The sequence below is a fragment of the Procambarus clarkii genome, chromosome 81 (genome assembly GCF_040958095.1).
Source record: "Procambarus clarkii isolate CNS0578487 chromosome 81, FALCON_Pclarkii_2.0, whole genome shotgun sequence".
Classification (NCBI taxonomy): Eukaryota; Metazoa; Arthropoda; class Malacostraca; order Decapoda; family Cambaridae; genus Procambarus; species Procambarus clarkii.
In genome coordinates this window covers 24820141-24839491 of record NC_091230.1, presented here as the reverse complement: position 1 = coordinate 24839491, position 19351 = coordinate 24820141, and the positions used below count along the sequence as shown (strand labels likewise).

General features: G+C 46.9%; 1 protein-coding gene across 1 annotated transcript in view; it reads left to right on the top strand.

Annotated features, from left to right (window-relative positions):
- Window positions 1-1585: 1585 nt before the first annotated feature.
- Window positions 1586-19351, top strand: part of LOC123773066 (tetra-peptide repeat homeobox protein 1-like) — a 33085-nt gene continuing 15319 nt past the window's right edge. Inside the window, exons 1-4 of the mRNA XM_069315577.1 lie at window positions 1586-1723; window positions 2696-2819; window positions 3730-3876; window positions 5415-5532. Coding sequence (XP_069171678.1) covers window positions 1586-1723; window positions 2696-2819; window positions 3730-3876; window positions 5415-5532 — 527 coding nt within the window. The remainder of the gene's footprint in view (window positions 1724-2695; window positions 2820-3729; window positions 3877-5414; window positions 5533-19351) is intronic.

Sequence of the window (19351 nt, the reverse complement as noted above, 5' to 3'; positions counted from 1 at the left end):
GGCTGGGATAGTCTAGTATACTGTGTGATGTTGGGCTGGGATAATCTAGTATCCTGTGTGATGTAGGGCTGGGATAGTCTAGTATACTGTGTGATGTTGGGCTGGAATAGTCTAGTATACTGTGTGATGTAGGGCTGGGATAGTCTAGTATTCTGTGTGATGTTGGGCTGGGATAGTCTAGTATACTGTGTGATGTTGGGCTGGAATAGTCTAGTATACTGTGTGATGTAGGGCTGGGATAGTCTAGTATTCTGTGTGATGTTGGGCTGGGATAGTCTAGTATACTGTGTGATGTAGGGCTGGGATAGTCTACTATCCTGCTCTTTCTATTCCTATAGCCCTACTATCCTATTCTTTGCAAATGATTTAAAACAATATTACAAATATTTAAACAAAATTCTTGTAGTTTCTTTGTAATACAGAATTTCAAAATTAATTAAAGTCTGATCTTAATATTAGTTCCTACAAATTTGGATAAAAAGTTACATTTCTATAAAACAAATGTGGTTGAAAGAAGAATAACTGATATGGTCTCAGTCTTAACCTGTATCTGTAAAACACTATGTCTGTCTGTCTGTTTGTCTGTTTGTTTGGTGAAGCTTGGAGGCCAGATGTTTGGGGCTAGCCTCACCCAATTTTTCAAGATGACACATTAGTTGTAGGAGACTGTCATAGGCAGGACAGAGAGAGAGAGATGGTAGTCAAGGGAGTAGTGATGGTAGTGGTAATGGTAGAGGTGGTTGTTGTGATGGTGGTAGTGATGATTGTGGTGATGGTGGTAGTGACGATGATTGTGGTGATGGTGGTAGCGATGATGATTGTGGTAATGGTGTTAAGGATGATGATTGTGGTGATGGTGGTAGCGATGATGATTGTGGTGATGGTGGTAATGGTGTTAATGATGATGATTGTGGTGATGGTGGTAGCGATGATGATTGTGGTAATGGTGTTAATGATGATTGTGATGATGGTGGTAGCGATGATGATTGTGGTGATGGTGGTAGCGATGATGATTGTGTTGATGGTGGTAGCGATGATGATTGTGGTGATGGTGTTAATGATGATGATTGTGGTGATGGTGGTAGTGATGATGATTGTGGTGATGGTGGTAGTGATAATTGTGGTGATGGTGGTAGTGATGATTGTGATGATGGTGGTAGCGATGATGATTGTGGTGATGGTGGTAGCGATGATGATTGTGGTGATGGTGGTAGTGATAATTGTGGTGATGGTGGTAGTGATAATTGTGGTGATGGTGGTAGTGATGATGATTGTGGTGATGGTGGTAGCGATGATGATTGTGGTAATTGTGTTAATGATGATGACTGTGGTGATGGTGGTAGCGATGATGATTGTGGTGATGGTGGTAGTAATGATGATTGTGATGATGGTGGTAGCGATGATGATTGTGATGATGGTGGTAGCAATGATGATTGTGGTGATGGTGGTAGTGATAATTGTGGTGATGGTGGTAGTGATGATGATTGTGGTGATGGTGGTAGTGATAAGTGTGGTGATGGTGGTAGTGATGATGATTGTGGTGATGGTGGTAGCGATGATGATTGTGGTGATGGTGGTAGCGATGATGATTGTGGTGATGGTGGTAGTGATAATTGTGATGATGGTGGTAGCGATGATGATTGTGGTGATGGTGGTAGCGATGATGATTGTGGTAATGGTGTTAATGATGATTGTGGTGATGGTGGTAGCGATGATGATTGTGGTAATGGTGTTAATGATGATGATTGTGGTGATGGTGGTAGCGATGATGATTGTGATAATGATGATGATTGTGGTGATGGTGGTAGTGATGATGATTGTGATGATGGTGGTAGCGATGATTGTGGTGATGGTGGTAGCGATGATGATTGTGGTGATGGTGGTAGTGATAATTGTGGTGATGGTGGTAGTGATGATGGTGGTAGCGATGATGATTGTTGTGATGGTGGTAGCGATGATGATTGTGGTGATGGTGGTAGTGATAATTGTGGTGATGGTGGTAGTGATGATGATTGTGATGATGGTGGTAGCGATGATGATTGTGGTGATGGTGGTAGTGTTGGCAGTGGCACTTAACTATTAATACTTAACTAACAGTGTCAACATGAGGAGTGAGGTGCAGCACTTTCTGCCCCCCACCTACCAGCCATGTTGCACCTATTGCGCAATAATTTAACTTTTCTGACGTTCAAATTCTTTGTTGAATCTTGCCTTAAAATTGTAGACGGAGGTGGCTTACCCACCTTCTTCTTTCTTGTCGATCACCTGGTACAGGTTACGAGTATTTCCTCACGTTCCATCGGCTCATTTGGGTTCGCAGGTTCCTCTTGTGTCCTCTTACTTTCTCTCCAATTAAAGAGGTTCTCCTTGTCCACCTTGTCTATTCCCCCACAGTATGTTGTGATCATATCCCCTCTGTTCCTTCTATCCTCTAAGGTGGTGAGATTTAGGTCCATTACACTATCCTCGTAGCTTAACCCTCTTAGCTCTGGCACCAGTTTTCTTACAAGCAACTGTACTTTTTGCATTTTTTGTTGGTAAAACAAGGTGGAATATTGTTTTATGTTTCACATAGTGCGGATTCCATGCCGGAGCTGCATATTATAATATTGGTCTAACGAATGTTGTGTAGATTTAGGTCCAGATTGTTGTTGTCCAGATTTAGGTTTGTAAGCGATGTTTTTGTATTTTACAGTGTCTCATATGCTGCCGATGTTATCCCGTTCACGTGTGCCTCTCTATTGTCATCTTCCTATTTGTCTGTACTTTCTCCAGACCATTTTGTCCTGTCTTCAGGTTCCCTGCAGTGCCAGACGCCAGTGAGCCGGTGCATCGGCCCATTTTCCAGCAATGGACACCATTATGTCATCGGTTGTCTTCCATTCCATTTCTCTTTCCCATTGGAGTTCATGCAGCAAGTTCCTTGTCTCACTGTATTCCTCACGACTGTTATCTCTCTCATCTTCTTCAACAGGTTCTTTGCGTAACCAACTCCTTGAGGTCCACTGTGTCTTCCAGCATGAGAATGCAGTGGTTGCTGGCGCCTTGAACGACGGCCTCGCTTCTTGCAGGCCGGTGCTCGGCCACCAGTGGTCCAGGACACAGGGACCCACCAGGGACTCTTCCATCCTGCCAGGGGTGGCGACCCACCAGGGACTCCTCCCTCCGGCCGTCCCTTCACTCCGTCGTCCTCTCCTATCCTCGTAGCCCCTCCAAGGGCCCCCGTAGTCACACTGGCATAGCACGTCCTCCTCATTCTTATCAATATGGAGCACACCAGGTCATGTTTTGCTGGCGGGTCCTCTCCTTATACTCCTCTTGACTCTGTCAAAGGCTGCTTTAAGAAGTGTGTGTCCACTAGTTTTGCTCTCCATGTCCCATCACCCTCCGTGGTAGTCTTGTATTTATCCAGTTTACTTCACTTTGGTTAATATTCCCTTGTAATAGAATTTTAGCCTTTCCTTTCCTTGCCACTGTTGATGCCTCTTTTTCTTTATCTTTAGGTAATTCTCGCTGCACCTCCCACACACCACCAAGACCACCAGGCTGGAGCAACAGGCAGGAGTAAAAAGGAAGGTGCTGCAGGGGATAAGGGAGTATCTAAGCAACAGGAAACAGAGAGTAACTGTGAGGGGGAGGCATCAGAGTGGCGAGATGTCACCAGCGAAGTCCCTTAAGGCTCATTACTTGGACCCATTCTTTTTCTGATATATGTAAACGATCTTCCAGAGGATATAGATTCATTCCTCTCAATGTTTGCTGACGATGCGAAAATTATGAGAAGAATCAAGACAGACGAAGATATACAGAGACTACAAGACGACCTGGACAAACTGGAGGAAAGGGCTAGAAAATGGCTACTAAAGTTTAACTCATGTAAGTGTAAAGTAATGAAATTAGGTGAAGGCAGGAGGAGTGATATCAAACCGAACCTGTTCCCAGAGGCCCACATCAAAAGAATATCATCAGCGGCGTATGCTAGACTGACCAACACAAAAACTGCCTTTAGAAAATTGTGTAAGGAATCATTCAGAACCTTGTATAACACATATGTCAGACCAGTCCTGGAGTATGCATCTCCAGCCTGGAGTCCATATTTTGTTAAACACAGGGCAAAGTTAGAGAAGGTGAGTACAGTTTCAAATGTAGATATGATAGAATCCAAAAGACTCAGGAACCTGTACATCAGTTGATTGACAGTAGAGAGGCGGGACCAAAGAGCCGAAGCTCAACCCCCTCAAGCACAACCACCCTGACCACCCCCCACACCACCATAACCACCCCCCACACCACCATAACCACCCCCCACACCACCATAACAACCCCCACACCACCATAACCACCCCCCACACCACCATAACCACCCCCACACCAACATAACCACCCCCCACACCACCATAACCACCCCCCACACCACCATAACCACCCCCACACCACCATAACCACCCCCCACACCAACATAACCACCCTCTACACCACCCTGACCACCCCCACACCACCATAACCACCCCCACACCACCATAACCACCCCCCACACCACCATAACCACCCCCACACCACCATAACCACCCCCACACACCACCATAACCACCCCCACACCACCATAACCACCCCCCACACCAACAAATACTTGAAGTGGTTTCATACCACATCAAGCTATTTAACTTCCTGGTTTAAATTATAATCTCTGCCTTCAGAGTCCGAAGAAAATTGACCCTAAAAAAATGCCCTTGACGTGGTCGAGGAGACACGAATACCCTTAATGACCCATGTGTGTGCCCCCCCTGAAGCCCCCTGGTGACTGTGTGTGTGCCCCCCCTGAAGCCCCCTGGTGACTGTGTGTGTGGGGGGCTGAGGACCCCCATCTTCCTTGCTCTTTGACCACAGTTACTCTAACCAATTACCGTCATCAACCAATTCTGGTTTTGGAAGGATGTAGATCTTTGAGGGCCACTTAGTGATTTCTTTTTTATTCTCTAATGCTCAGGACGTTTGACTTCCTTGTTGCTACCCGCGCCTGGCATGGCGCATGGTGGTAGGTCATGCTGAAGACAATCATCCTCAAGTGTTTATTGTTGAGATAACAGCCCAATTGCCCCGCAGTAGTTGCCGTCAGGTGGTCGATGGACTCATCTAGCATAGAGGGTCTTCCTCGCCAAGGTCACAGTTAAGATTTCTTTGAGAGAATTGTTGATGTCATATTTGAAGTAGGAATATGTAGTGTGACGCTTGCGAAAAGGGTTCCGCGATAGCTCTATCTGCTTCATGCGTCCCTCAACAGTCTTCTGGATCATTAACTTTCACAGTGTCCCAAGACTACCCCATCTCCCATTGGCTGGTTGTCTTTGTCATGAGACCGGCACCTCTAGAACAAACTATGGTTCTTTGACATAAGATTTTCGACATGTTCTCAGACACAGGCTTAGAGGTTCCTAAGTCTGGAGGACTATTTAGCACCGCCTGTGTAACACATTATCCAGATTATCCAGAAATTCCCAAACATCACAACACACCGGTCACTTTCTCCACAAGGTCAGGTGTAGCACAAACAAGGAGCAACTGGTTCAAGCTCAACAAGCCACACTGTAGGACTGAGAACAGGAGATGCTTTTTCACCCAGAGGGTTGTTAACCCATGGAACCGCCTACTCGCCGAAGCCGTTAATACCAAAACTCTGTTAAATTTTAAAATCAAACTGGAAACAAATCAAGGCAAATGGGAGGACCTTAGACAAGCCGCCGGCTTCCTGTCCTCGTAGCGTTAGTGGTCCTAAGGTACATTCAGGTGAATTCGAAGGAACAACCTACACACACATATGAATTCAAAGTGACGACGTTTCGACCGTTACCGACCGTTAAAGAGTCCCAACGGTCTCCAGGACGGCCCGAAACGTCATCCTGTTCCTTTGTGTTCATATATGTATCATGATATTGATTTTTGTTCATGTTATTTATCACCAGCTTGAGAGACCTCGCTCCAGGCAGCCATATGAGAGTGAACAGACACAACACCATGGTTGTGAGCGAGGCATCACACTCCCCCGAGGACCATCTTCTCAACACAATATAAACTGATTGTCTCCGCCTGAGTCCTGACCAATCAGGAAACAACGATGAACAACCTGTTAAACAGGTTGTTCATCGTGTTACTGATGTTAAACAGTCTCCGTGGTGTAGTGGTAAGACACTCGCCTGGCGTTCCGCGAGCGCTATGTCATGGGTTCGTATCCTGGCCGGGGAGGATTTACTGGGCGCAATTCCTTAACTGTAGCCTCTGTTTAACGCAACAGTAAAATGTGTACTTGGATGAAAAAACGATTCTTCGCGGCGGGGATCGTATTCCAGGGACTTGCCCGAAACGCTACGCGTACTAGTGGCTCTACAAGAATGTAACAACTCTTGTATATATCTCAAAAAAAAAAAAAACCTAACCGGTTTCAGCATCAAGCCAGAGAACTGAAACCCAACCAGATAATAATTATAACCCGCACTCTTTCAGACACTATATACATCAGTTACAACTTTTGAATAATATCCTCCATTTGGGAAAGTAGAGAAACTTGCCTCAGTGTTGCTTCACCAGGAGTCATCAAGGCATGTGTTTGTGTCTTCTTACGAAACCGCTACATCTTTCCTCCATCATGGCGATTTAGTCGGTATTTATTAAGCGGTTTACGAAGTTCGATATGTCGTAAAGCAATGTAATTACCGCGTGTTCTTCTGCGCAGGCGCAGGGTGTGTTCTGAGTTCCTTATGACACAGTAACGAGGTGGTTGGGCAACATTCTCTTGGACCAGTGGCTATACCTTCACCACTCACAATCACGGATCCCGAGTTCGATTCCCGGGCGGGACAGAAATGGCTGGGCATGTCTGGTGTCACCTAATACCTCTGTTCACCTCGTATAAACAGGTACCGGGGAGTTAGGCAACTGTTGTGGGGTTACATCCTAGGGGGCGTTCAGTAGTTCGACCTTATGAGGGCTGACCCTCGATGCCAACCTAAATTATATGTATACACACACAGGCTTCCTGTCCCCAATAACAAGAAATATAATTAGTATTAATACACCCAGACCAGCCTCCTATGTGTTGGAGATTTAAGCACTTGAATAAAAAATAATAATAATTGTATTATTATCTGATTATAATATAGTATACAGTTTCTTAATTTACAATTTAAGGTCATAGTTGCTAGCATGTTAAAGCCAGTGATGTTATTACTGATGTTATTAGTGATGTTATTACTGATGTTATTAGTGGTTATTAGTGATGTTATTAGTGATGTTATTAGTGATGTTATTACTGATGTTATTACTGATGTTATTACTGATGTTATTAGTGATGTTATTACTGATGTTATTACTGATGTTATTAGTGATGTTATTAGTGATGTTATTACTGATGTTATTAGTGATGTTATTAGGCTTTAGATGAGAAGTGACGTCCGGTCTGGCAGCGGCCCGCCGCTCTCCTCCACACTCCGCCATTTTGTTCTCCGTCTGGGCAGAGGCCAACACCCTGAACACCCCCTTCATGGTACCTTCTGACCTACTGTGTTCTACCAGCCTGTGGTACCTTCTGCCCTACTGTGTTCTACCACCCTGTGGTACCTTCTGCCCTACTGTGTCCTACCAGTCTGTGGTACCTTCTGACCTACTGTGTTCTACCAGCCTGTGGTACCTTCTGCCCTACTGTGTTCTACCAACCTGTGGTACCTTCTGCCCTACTGTGTTCTACCAACCTGTGGTACCTTCTGACCTACTGTGTTCTACCAGCCTGTGGTACCTTCTGACCTACTGTGTTCTACCAGCCTGTGGTACCTTCTGACCTACTGTGTTCTACCAGCCTGTGGTACCTTCTGACCTACTGTGTTCTACCAGCCTGTGGTACCTTCTGACCTACTGTGTTCTACCAGCCTGTGGTGGAATGACAGTGAGGATTTACTCTAAGAATAGAGTAATTAAGAATCTTATTTACCAACACCGGGGACTTTCCCTATTGGCCCCTTCCTCTTGTGACGTCACATTGTTACGTCACAATGACGGAATTTCCCCTGATGTCTGTGACGTCATCAGGTAGCCAATCAGTTGCTCGATTTCTTCTTGAACTAGTAAGTTGCTAGTGACGTCATCAGCTGCACACACTGCAAATAAGAAGAGAGACATTAGAGATAGAGTCACCTCAGACATCTTATATTTTGTCTACAGTACTAAATTTCTTAATGAAGTCTACATAACATGGGCTCTGATATAATGTATTATGTGTGTATGCATGTATATATATATATATATATATATATATATATATATATATATATATGTCGTACCTAGTAGCCAGAACGCACTTTTTGGCCTACTATGCAAGGCCCGATTTGCCTAATAAGCCAAGTTTTCCTGAATTAATATATTTTCTCTAATTTTTTTCTTATGAAATGATAAAGCTACCAATTTCATTATGTATGAGGTCAATTTTTTTTATTGGAGTTAAAATTAACGTAGATATATGACCGAACCTAACCAACCCTACCTAACCTAACCTAACCTATCTTTATAGGTTAGGTTCGGTTAGGTAGCCGAAAAAGTTAGGTTAGGTTAGGTTAGGTTAGGTAGGTTAGGTAGTCGAAAAACAATTAATTCATGAAAACTTGGCTTATTATGCAAATCGGGCCCTGCATAGTAGGCTGAGAAGTGCGTTCTGGCTACTAGGTACGACATATATATATATATTATATATATATATATATATATATATGTGTGTGTGTGTGTGTGTGTGTGTGTGTGTGTGTGTGTGTGTGTGCTCACCTAGTTGTGTTTGCGGGGGTTGAGCTCTGGCTCTTTGGTCCCGCCTCTCAACCGTCAATCAACAGGTGTACAGATTCTTGAGCCTATCGGGCTCTATCATATCTACACTTGAAACTGTGTATGGAGTCAGCCTCCACCACATCACTTCCTAATGCATTCCATTTGTCCACCACTCTGACACTAAAAAAGTTCTTTCTAATATCTCTGTTTCTCATTTGGGCACTCAGTTTCCACCTGTGTCCCCTTGTGTTAAATAGACTGTCTTTATCTACCCTATCAATTCCCTTCAGAATCTTGAATGTGGTGATCATGTCCCCCCTAACTCTTCTGTCTTCCAGCGAAGTGAGGTTTAATTCCCGTAGTCTCTCCTCGTAGCTCATACCTCTCAGCTCGGGTACTAGTCTGGTGGCAAATCTTTGAACCTTTTCCAGTTTAGTCTCATCCTTGACTAGATATGGACTCCGTGCTGGGGCTGCATACTCCAAGATTGGTCTGACATATGTGGTATACAAAGTTCTGAATGATTCTTTACACAAGTTTCTGAATGCCGTTCGTATGTTGGCCAGCCTGGCATATGCCGCTGATGTTATCCGCTTGATATGTGCTGCAGGAGACAGGTCTGGCGTGATATCAACCCCCAATTCTTTTTCCTTCTCTGACTCCTGAAGAATTTCCTCTCCCAGATGATACCTTGTATCTGGCCTCCTGCTCCCTACACCTATGTTCATTACATTACATTTGGTTGGGTTAAACTCTAACAACCATTTGTTCGACCATTCCTTCAGCTTGTCTAGGTCTTCTTGAAGCCTCAAACAGTCCTCTTCTGTTTTAATCCTTCTCATAATTTTAGCATCGTCCGCAAACATTGAGAGAAATGAATCGATACCCTCTGGGAGATCATTTACATATATCAGAAACAAGATAGGACCGAGTACAGAGCCCTGTGGGACTCCACTGGTGACTTCACGCCAATCGGAGGTCTCACCCCTCACCGTAACTCTCTGCTTCCTATTGCTTAGATACTCCCTTATCCACTGGAGCACCTTACCAGCTACACCTGCCTGTCTCTCCAGCTTATGTACCAGCCTCTTATACGGTACTGTGTCAAAGGCTTTCCGACAATCCAAGAAAATGCAGTCCGCCCAGCCCTCTCTTTCTTGCTTAATCTTTGTCACCTGATCATAGAATTCTATCAAGCCTGTAAGGCAAGATTTACCCTCCCTGAACCCATGTTGGCGATTTGTCACGAAGTCCCTTCTCTCCAGATGTGTTACCAGGTTTTTTCTCACTATCTTCTCCATCACCTTGCATGGTATACAAGTCAAGGACACTGGCCTGTAGTTCAGTGCCTCTTGCCTGTCGCCCTTTTTGTATATTGGGACCACATTCGCCGTCTTCCATATTTCTGGTAGGTCTCCCGTCTCTAGTGACTTACTATACACTATGGAGAGTGGCAAGCAAAGTGCCTCTGCACACTCTTTCAGTATCCATGGTGAGATCCCATCTGGACCAACAGCCTTTCTAACATCCAGATCCAGCAGGTGTCTCTTGACCTCCTCTCTCGTAATTTCGAACTCTTCCAAGGCCGCCTGGTTTACCTCCCTTTCTCCTAGCGCGCGCGCGTGTGTGTGTGTGTGTGTGTGTGTGTGTGTGTGTGTGTGTGTGTGTGTGTGTGTGTGTGTGTGTGTGTGTTGTTGAATATGACCGAAAGGGTAAGGTTAATGATTCTAACACGAATCTTCTTAATATTGATGATGGGGTGATGACTTGTCTCAGGGGTGATGACTGGTCTTACGGGATGATGACTGGTCTTACGGGATGATGACTGGTCTCAGGGGGTGACGACTTGTCTCATGGGGACAAGCTGTCGGCCCGTCCGGCCGACAGCCTACCTTGGCGGCTGTCCTCTGCTCTGCTGGCTGTTATCCTATTGCTTATCTCTTCGAATCTACAGCTCCCTCAGTATATATTGGGAAACCTAGTAGCTAACTCCGCCCACAAGTAGATAGCCCCAGGCTGTCTACCAAGCCACTCCTAAACTGGCGGCTTGTTTGAAGGCTATCCTTCATAGGATAGCCTTTGAAGGATAGCCTTCAAACAAGCCGCCAGTTTAGGAGTGGCTTCAAACAATTATCAGGCTACAATTATCAGATTAGCAGAAGCAAGGTGAAATTCGCATGAGCTGACCTCAGGTCAACTTGAGGTCATTAACGCTGTAGAGGTGTGACTTTCAGGCCGACAGGATGGCGCCTCTCAAATCCTTGTTTGTGACTCATGTATCTCTATGTATAAATTAAATAAAACTAAACCAAACACCTTTACGGTGTTACAGGGTGATGACTGGTCTCAGGGGGGTGACGACTGGTCTCAGGGGGTGATGACTGGTCTCAGGGGGGTGATGACTGGTCTCAGGGGGGTGACGACTGGTCTCAGGGGGTGATGACTGGTCTCAGGGGGGTGATGACTGGTCTCAGGGGGGTGATGACTGGTCTCAGGGGGGTGACGACTGGTCTCAGGGGGTGATGACTGGTCTCAGGGGGGTGACGACTGGTCTCAGGGGGTGATGACTGGTCTCAGGGGGGTGACGACTGGTCTCAGGGGGGTGACGACTGGTCTCAGGGGGTGATGACTGGTCTCAGGGGGGTGACGACTGGTCTCAGGGGGTGATGACTGGTCTCAGGGGGGTGACGACTGGTCTCAGGGGGTGATGACTGGTCACAGGGGGGTGATGACTGGTCTCAGGGGGTGATGACTGGTCTCGGGGGGGTGACGACTGGTCTCAGGGGGTGATGACTGGTCTCAGGGGGGTGACGACTGGTCTCAGGGGGTGATGACTGGTCTCAGGGGGGTGATGACTGGTCTCAGGGGGTGATGACTGGTCTCAGGGGGGTGACGACTGGTCTCAGGGGGTGATGACTGGTCTCAGGGGGGTGATGACTGGTCTCAGGGGGTGATGACTGGTCTCAGGGGAGTGATGACTGGTCTCAGGGGGTGATGACTGGTCTCAGGGGGGTGACGATTGGTCTCAGGGGGTGATGACTGGTCTCAGGGGGGTGATGACTGGTCTCAGGGGGTGACGACTGGTCTCAGGGGGGTGATGACTGGTCTCAGGGGGTGATGACTGGTCTCAGGCGGTGATGACTGGTCTCAGGGGAGTGACGACTGGTCTCAGGGGGGTGACGACTGGTCTCAGGGGGGGGTGATGACTGGTCTTAGGGGGTGATGACTGGTCTCAGGGGGGTGATGACTGGTCTTAGGGGGTGATGACTGGTCTCAGGGGGTGACGACTGGTCTCAGGGGAGTGATGACTGGTCTTAGGGGGTGATGACTGGTCTCAGGGGGTGATGACTGGTCTTAGGGGGTGATGACTGGTCTCAGGGGATGACGACTGGTCTCAGGGGAGTGATGACTGGTCTCAGGGGGGTGATGACTGGTCTCAGGGGGGTGATGACTGGTCTCAGGGGGTGATGACTGGTCTCAGGGGGTGATGACTGGCCTCAGGGGGATGATGACCTGTCTCAGGGAGTGATGATTGACCTCAGAGAGTGATGACTGGCCTCAGGGGGATGATGACATGTCTTAGGGAGTGATGACTGGCCTCAGGGGGATGATGACCTGTCTCAGGGAGTGATGACCGGCCTCAGAGAGTGATGACTGGCCTCAGGGGGATGATGACCTGTCTCAGAGAGTGATGACTGGCCTCAGGGGGATGATGACCTGTCTCAGGGAGTGATGACTGGCCTCAGGGGGATGATGATCTGTCTCAGAGAGTGATGACTGGCCTCAGGGGGATGATGACCTGTCTCAGGGAGTGATGACTGGCATCAGAGAGTGATGACTGGCCTCAGGGGGAATGATGACCTGTCTCAGGGAGTGATGACTGGCCTCAGGGGAGTGATGACTTGTCTCAGGGGGTGACGACTGTGCCAGAAACCATACGCGAAATCACACTAATATACACGCAGCAGCTCCCAGCCAATCACAGCTTCTCTCCACCGTGACGTCATTAGGCTATGGAGAAGAAAGACTCGTTTTTCCCCAGGACGCGAGGCTGCCTGAGCCTCACATCTCTCTCAATCCATGACATCCTAATCGACAAGGCGTCTTCTTCACTATTATAAGTCACAAACCTTCATAAACAACATTTCAATTAAAGTTTCAATCGATTGCAATGCGCCTAAAGGTCAGAAGTTAGCCAATGAGAACTATAGATTCATCTGCTATCTACAAGAAACTTGTAGCCAATGAGAGTGCGTCAAGGCTATGACGTCAAGGGAATTGAAGCAGGGACGTCCTCGACATTGTTGACAGAAGAGCTCTCAGCCAATGACAACGCGTGACGTTGTGACGTCATAAACGGTCCTTCCATACACCGTTGGCTCAGGAAGGGGTTATACATGTATGATTTGTCTAGCTTATGTATACCATACACCACGTGTTAGTTATTCATACTCTGTTGTTATTATTATTACTATTAGTTCACCACCAGAGACGCACATCTCACTCCCAGCATCACCAGAGACACACATCTCACTCCCAGCATCACCAGAGACGCACATCTCACTCCCAGCATCACCAGAGACACACATCTCACCCCCAGCATCACCAGAGACACACATCTCACTCCCAGCATCACCAGAGACGCACATCTCACTCCCAGCATCACCAGAGACACACATCTCACCCCCAGCATCACCAGAGACACACATCTCACCCCCAGCATCACCAGAGACACACATCTCACCCCCAGCATCACCAGAGACACACATCTCACCCCCAGCATCACCAGAGACACACATCTCACCCCCAGCATCACCAGAGACACACATCTCACCCCCAGCATCACCAGAGACACACATCTCACCCCCAGCATCACCAGAGACACACATCTCACTCCCAGCATCACCAGAGACACACATCTCACCCCCAGCATCACCAGAGACACACATCTCACCCCCAGCATCACCAGAGACACACATCTCCACCCCAGCATCACCAGAGACACACATCTCGCTCCCAGCATCACCAGAGACACACATCTCACCCCCAGCATCACCAGAGACACACATCTCCACCCCAGCATCACCAGAGACACACATCTCACTCCCAGCATCACCAGAGACACACATCTCACCCCCAGCATCACCAGAGACACACATCTCACCCCCAGCATCACCAGAGACACACATCTCACCCCCAGCATCACCAGAGACACACATCTCACCCCCAGCATCACCAGAGACACACATCTCACCCCCAGCATCACCAGAGACGCACATCTCACCCCCAGCATCACCAGAGACACACATCTCACCCCCAGCATCACCAGAGACACACATCTCACCCCCAGCATCACCAGAGACACACATCTCACCCCCAGCATCACCAGAGACACACATCTCACCCCCAGCATCACCAGAGACGCACATCTCACCCCCAGCATCACCAGAGACACACATCTCACCCCCAGCATCACCAGAGACGCACATCTCACTCCCAGCATCACCAGAGACACACATCTCACTCCCAGCATCACCAGAGACACACATCTCACTCCCAGCATCACCAGAGACACACATCTCACTCCCAGCATCACCAGAGACACACATCTCACCCCCAGCATCACCAGAGACACACATCTCACCCCCAGCATCACCAGAGACACACATCTCCACCCCAGCATCACCAGAGACACACATCTCGCTCCCAGCATCACCAGAGACACACATCTCACCCCCAGCATCACCAGAGACACACATCTCCACCCCAGCATCACCAGAGACACACATCTCACTCCCAGCATCACCAGAGACACACATCTCACCCCCAGCATCACCAGAGACACACATCTCACCCCCAGCATCACCAGAGACACACATCTCACCCCCAGCATCACCAGAGACACACATCTCACCCCCAGCATCACCAGAGACACACATCTCACCCCCAGCATCACCAGAGACGCACATCTCACCCCCAGCATCACCAGAGACACACATCTCACCCCCAGCATCACCAGAGACACACATCTCACCCCCAGCATCACCAGAGACACACATCTCACCCCCAGCATCACCAGAGACACACATCTCACCCCCAGCATCACCAGAGACGCACATCTCACCCCCAGCATCACCAGAGACACACATCTCACCCCCAGCATCACCAGAGACGCACATCTCACTCCCAGCATCACCAGAGACACACATCTCACTCCCAGCATCACCAGAGACACACATCTCACTCCCAGCATCACCAGAGACACACATCTCACCCCCAGCATCACCAGAGACACACATCTCCACCCCAGCATCACCAGAGACACACATCTCACCCCCAGCATCACCAGAGACACACATCTCACCTAGACCAAAATAACTGCAAGTGGGGGGGGGGAAGGGGGGGTAGCTAGGAGGGGGTAACCGTCGTAAACATGTCTAAAAATACGAAATGCGTCGGGTCTCCACCAATCAGAACCCAGCACCTTACAGTCCCTGCCTTCTGATAGGGTACGAGGCGAGGTAAACAACACAGATCACTTGATTCTTGGACCAGAGTCTGGAACATTTGTATCAACAATGACTTGCAACAGGCGCTGGGGAATATCACTAGACTTGCCCCACATAAATTATATACTAATTTTACAATATATTATTATCTACAAATATAGTGACTCTATTTGATGTCGCTTCAGGACGCAAATTACGTAATTCTGTATTATTATTTACTTAGTTATTATTAATTTAACGTTTGGTAATACTTTATACTTCAAAATATATCCACTGGTAGTTTAGTCATGTATAACTGTGTATTACATATATGTAATACATATATGTAATACATATATGTAATACATATATGTAATACATATACGAGTATATCTTTATGTGAAAATGTTTGTGTATTGAGGGCTGAAGGTCAGACACTTGAGGCGACCCATCATTAAACTTCGATAGGGGATAAAGGTGGTATTATGAGGAGTGTCGTGAGTCGGACTCAATGCCTCACTTGGAGGAGAGGCCGCTCGGTCCATGTACCCCCCTTCACGAAGTCAGTGGATATGGAATGTGCAATCCAAAGTCCGTAGAGTTTATAATTTGTGTAAAATCTTGGCGTATTCTGAGATTTTTACTCAACTTGTTGTACTCATCTAGTTGTGCTTGTGGGGTTTGAGCTCTGGCTCTTTGGCCCCGCCTCTCAACTGTCACTCAATCAACTTATTCATTTATTTATTTATTTTCCGCACACACACACACACACACACACACACACACACACACACACACACACACACACACACACACACACACAAACACACACACACAAACACACACACACACACACACATAAAAGAAGCAGCCCGTAGCAGCTGTCTAACTCAAAGGTACATATTTATTGCTACGTGAACAGAAGCATCAGGATGAAAGAATCTCTTCCCATTTCTTTCCGCCATCGCCGGGAATCGATCCCAGCACCCTAGGACTACGAATCCCGATCACTGTCCACTTAGCCGTCAGGTCCCCCTTGTCTGTCAAACACCAAGACATTGTCAAAATGAGTGTGTGGGTGTGTATGAATACACTCTGGCTTCCTGTCCCCTGACACAATGATATAATATATATAATTACATATTTAATTACAATTATATGTATTACCTACAACATGTAATACTTAACGAGCAAATATTTTTTCAGGGCTCTCTATTGAGTGTTCAATGATTGACATTTTCGTAACTTGAGGAATTGAAAATCTTAAGACAAAACAAATATATTTCATTGTGTGTTGATGTGTTATTCATTTCCCAATAATGAAAAAATATTTATTTTTTCTAATATAAGTAAAATTGTCTCTTAGAGCGGTAATATTAGTTCCCGCTCTACGAGACTATTAGTTACAGCTGTGCTTGCCGCCAGACCACGTTTTCTTCAGTGTGTGTGTACTCACCTAATTGTGCTTGCGGGGGTTGAGCTCTGGCTCTTTGGTCCCGTCTCTCAATCCGTCAATCAACTGGTGTACAGATTCCTGAGCCTACTGGGCTCTATCATATCTACATTTGAAACTGTGTATGGAGTCAGCCTCCACCACATCACTTCCTAGTGCATTCCATTTACTAACTACTCTGACACTGAAAAAGTTCTTTCTAATGTCTCTGTGGCTCATTTGGGTACTCAGCTTCCACCTGTGTCCCCTTGTTCGCGTCCCTCCAGTGTTGAATAGTTCATCCTTGTTTACCCGGTCGATTCCCCTGAGGATTTTGTAGGTTGTGATCATGTTCCCCCTTACTCTTCTGTCTTCCAGTGTCGTAAGGTGCATTTCCCGCAGCCTTTCCTCATAACTCATGCCTCTTAGTTCTGGGACTAGTCTAGTAGCATACCTTTGGACTTTTTCCAGCTTCGTCTTGTGCTTGACAAGGTACGGGCTCCATGCTGGGGCCGCATACTCCAGGATTGGTCTTACATATGTTGTGTACAAGATTCTGAATGATTCCTTGCACAGGTTCCTGAACGCCGTTCTGATGTTAGCCAGCCTCGCATATGCCACAGATGTTATTCTCTTTATGTGGGCTTCAGGAGACAGGAGGTTTGGTGTGATATCAACTCCTAGATCTTTCTCTCTGTCTGTTTCATTAAGTACTTCATCTCCTATTCTGTATCCTGTGTCTGGCCTCCTGTTTCCACTGCCTAGTTTCATTACTTTGCATTTACTCGGGTTGAACTTCAACAGCCATTTGTTGGACCATTCACTCAGTCTATCTAGATCATCTTGTAGCCTCCTACTATCATCCTCTCTTTCAATCCTCCTCATAATTTTTGCATCGTCGGCAAACATAGAGAGGAACGAATCTATACCCTCTGGGAGATCATTTACATATACCAGAAACAGTATAGGTCCAAGGACTGACCCCTGCGGGACTCCACTTGTAATGTCTCGCCAATCTGAGACCTCACCCCTCACACAGACTCGTTGTCTCCTGTTGCTTAGGTACTCCTCTATCCACCGGAGTACCTTCCCTTTCACTCCAGCCTGCGTCTCCAACTTTCGCACTAGCCTCTTGTGTGGCACTGTATCAAAGGCTTTCTGGCAATCCAAAAATATGCAGTCTGCCCACCCTTCTCTTTTTTGCCTTATTTTTGTTGCCTGGTCGTAGAATTCAAGTAACCCTGTGAGGCAGGACCTGCCATTCCTGAAAACATGTTGATGCTGTGTTACAAAGTTTCTTCGCTCCAGGTGCTCCACTAGTTTTTTTCGCACAATCTTCTCCATCAGCTTGCATGGTATGCAGGTTAGGGACAAAGGCCTGTAGTTCAGTGCCTCCTGTCTATCCCCTTTCTTGTATATCGGGACTACGTTAGCTGCTTTCCAAATATCTGGCAGTTCCCCTGTTGCCAGTGATTTGTTATACACTATGGAGAGTGGTAGGCACAGTTCTCCTGCTCCTTCCTTTAGAACCCAAGGGGAGATTCCATCTGGGCCTATAGCCTTTGTCACATCCAACTCTAGTAAACACTTCCTTACTTCCCCGCTGGTAATCTCAAACTCTTCCAGTGGTTCCTGGTTAGCTATTCCCACACTTACTTCTGGAATTTCTCCTTGCTCTAAGGTGAAGACCTCCTGGAATTTCTTATTCAATTCCTCACACACTTCCTTGTCATTTGTAGTGAATCCTTCCGCCCCTATCCTTAGTTTCATAACCTGTTCCTTTACTGTTGTTTTTCTCCTGATGTGGCTATGCAACAATTTAGGCTGAGTCTTTGCCTTGCTTGCGATGTCATTTTCGTATTGTCTTTCTGCCTCTCTTCTCATCCTGACATATTCATTCCTGGCATTCTGGTATCTTTCTCTGCTCTCCAGTGTCCTGTTATTCCTATAGTTTCTCCATGCCCTTTTACTTTGCTGCTTAGCTAGCCCACATCTCTAATTAAACCATGGGTTTTGTGTGTGTGAGTGTTTGGGAGGACGTGTAGCACTGTGTGTGCCACCAGTCAACCCTCCGGCCTCGGGCTGGGGGAGGGCACTGAAGAAGATAGCCAGGGGCTGGCTATCATATAGACCCCCGGGGTGAATCACTGGGGCGGAGGTCAGCGTGACACCACAGAAAACGGTGGTCATGTGAGAAAACTGTATTTGATCACGATTCTCGCGTAGACTCAACAGGAAACAGGAATTCTGTTTTTAAAAATTCGCATCCTAAAATAGACAGGATGTTGTTGCTGTTTTAGATTCAGCTACTCGGACCACAAAGTTCCAAGTAGCACAGGCTATGGTGAGCCCGTAAGTGGAGGAGGCTATTTGGAGCCATTATCAATAGCTGATTAGAAAGTATGCGGCTACGTCTGATATACCCAGAGGAGTATATCAAGTCTTCACCATATTGGAGATATACCGCTCGAAGGTCAGGTGCATACAATTAGGTCAGTAATGGGTCAGTAACCCATACATTCAGAGATTAGTCACATGGAGTGGACATGACTTTTTTGGGCCAGTAACGTTATCGTTACGCCCTCTTCGCGTTCCGGTCGTGTTCTCTCACTCATGGTGGGTAGAGTAT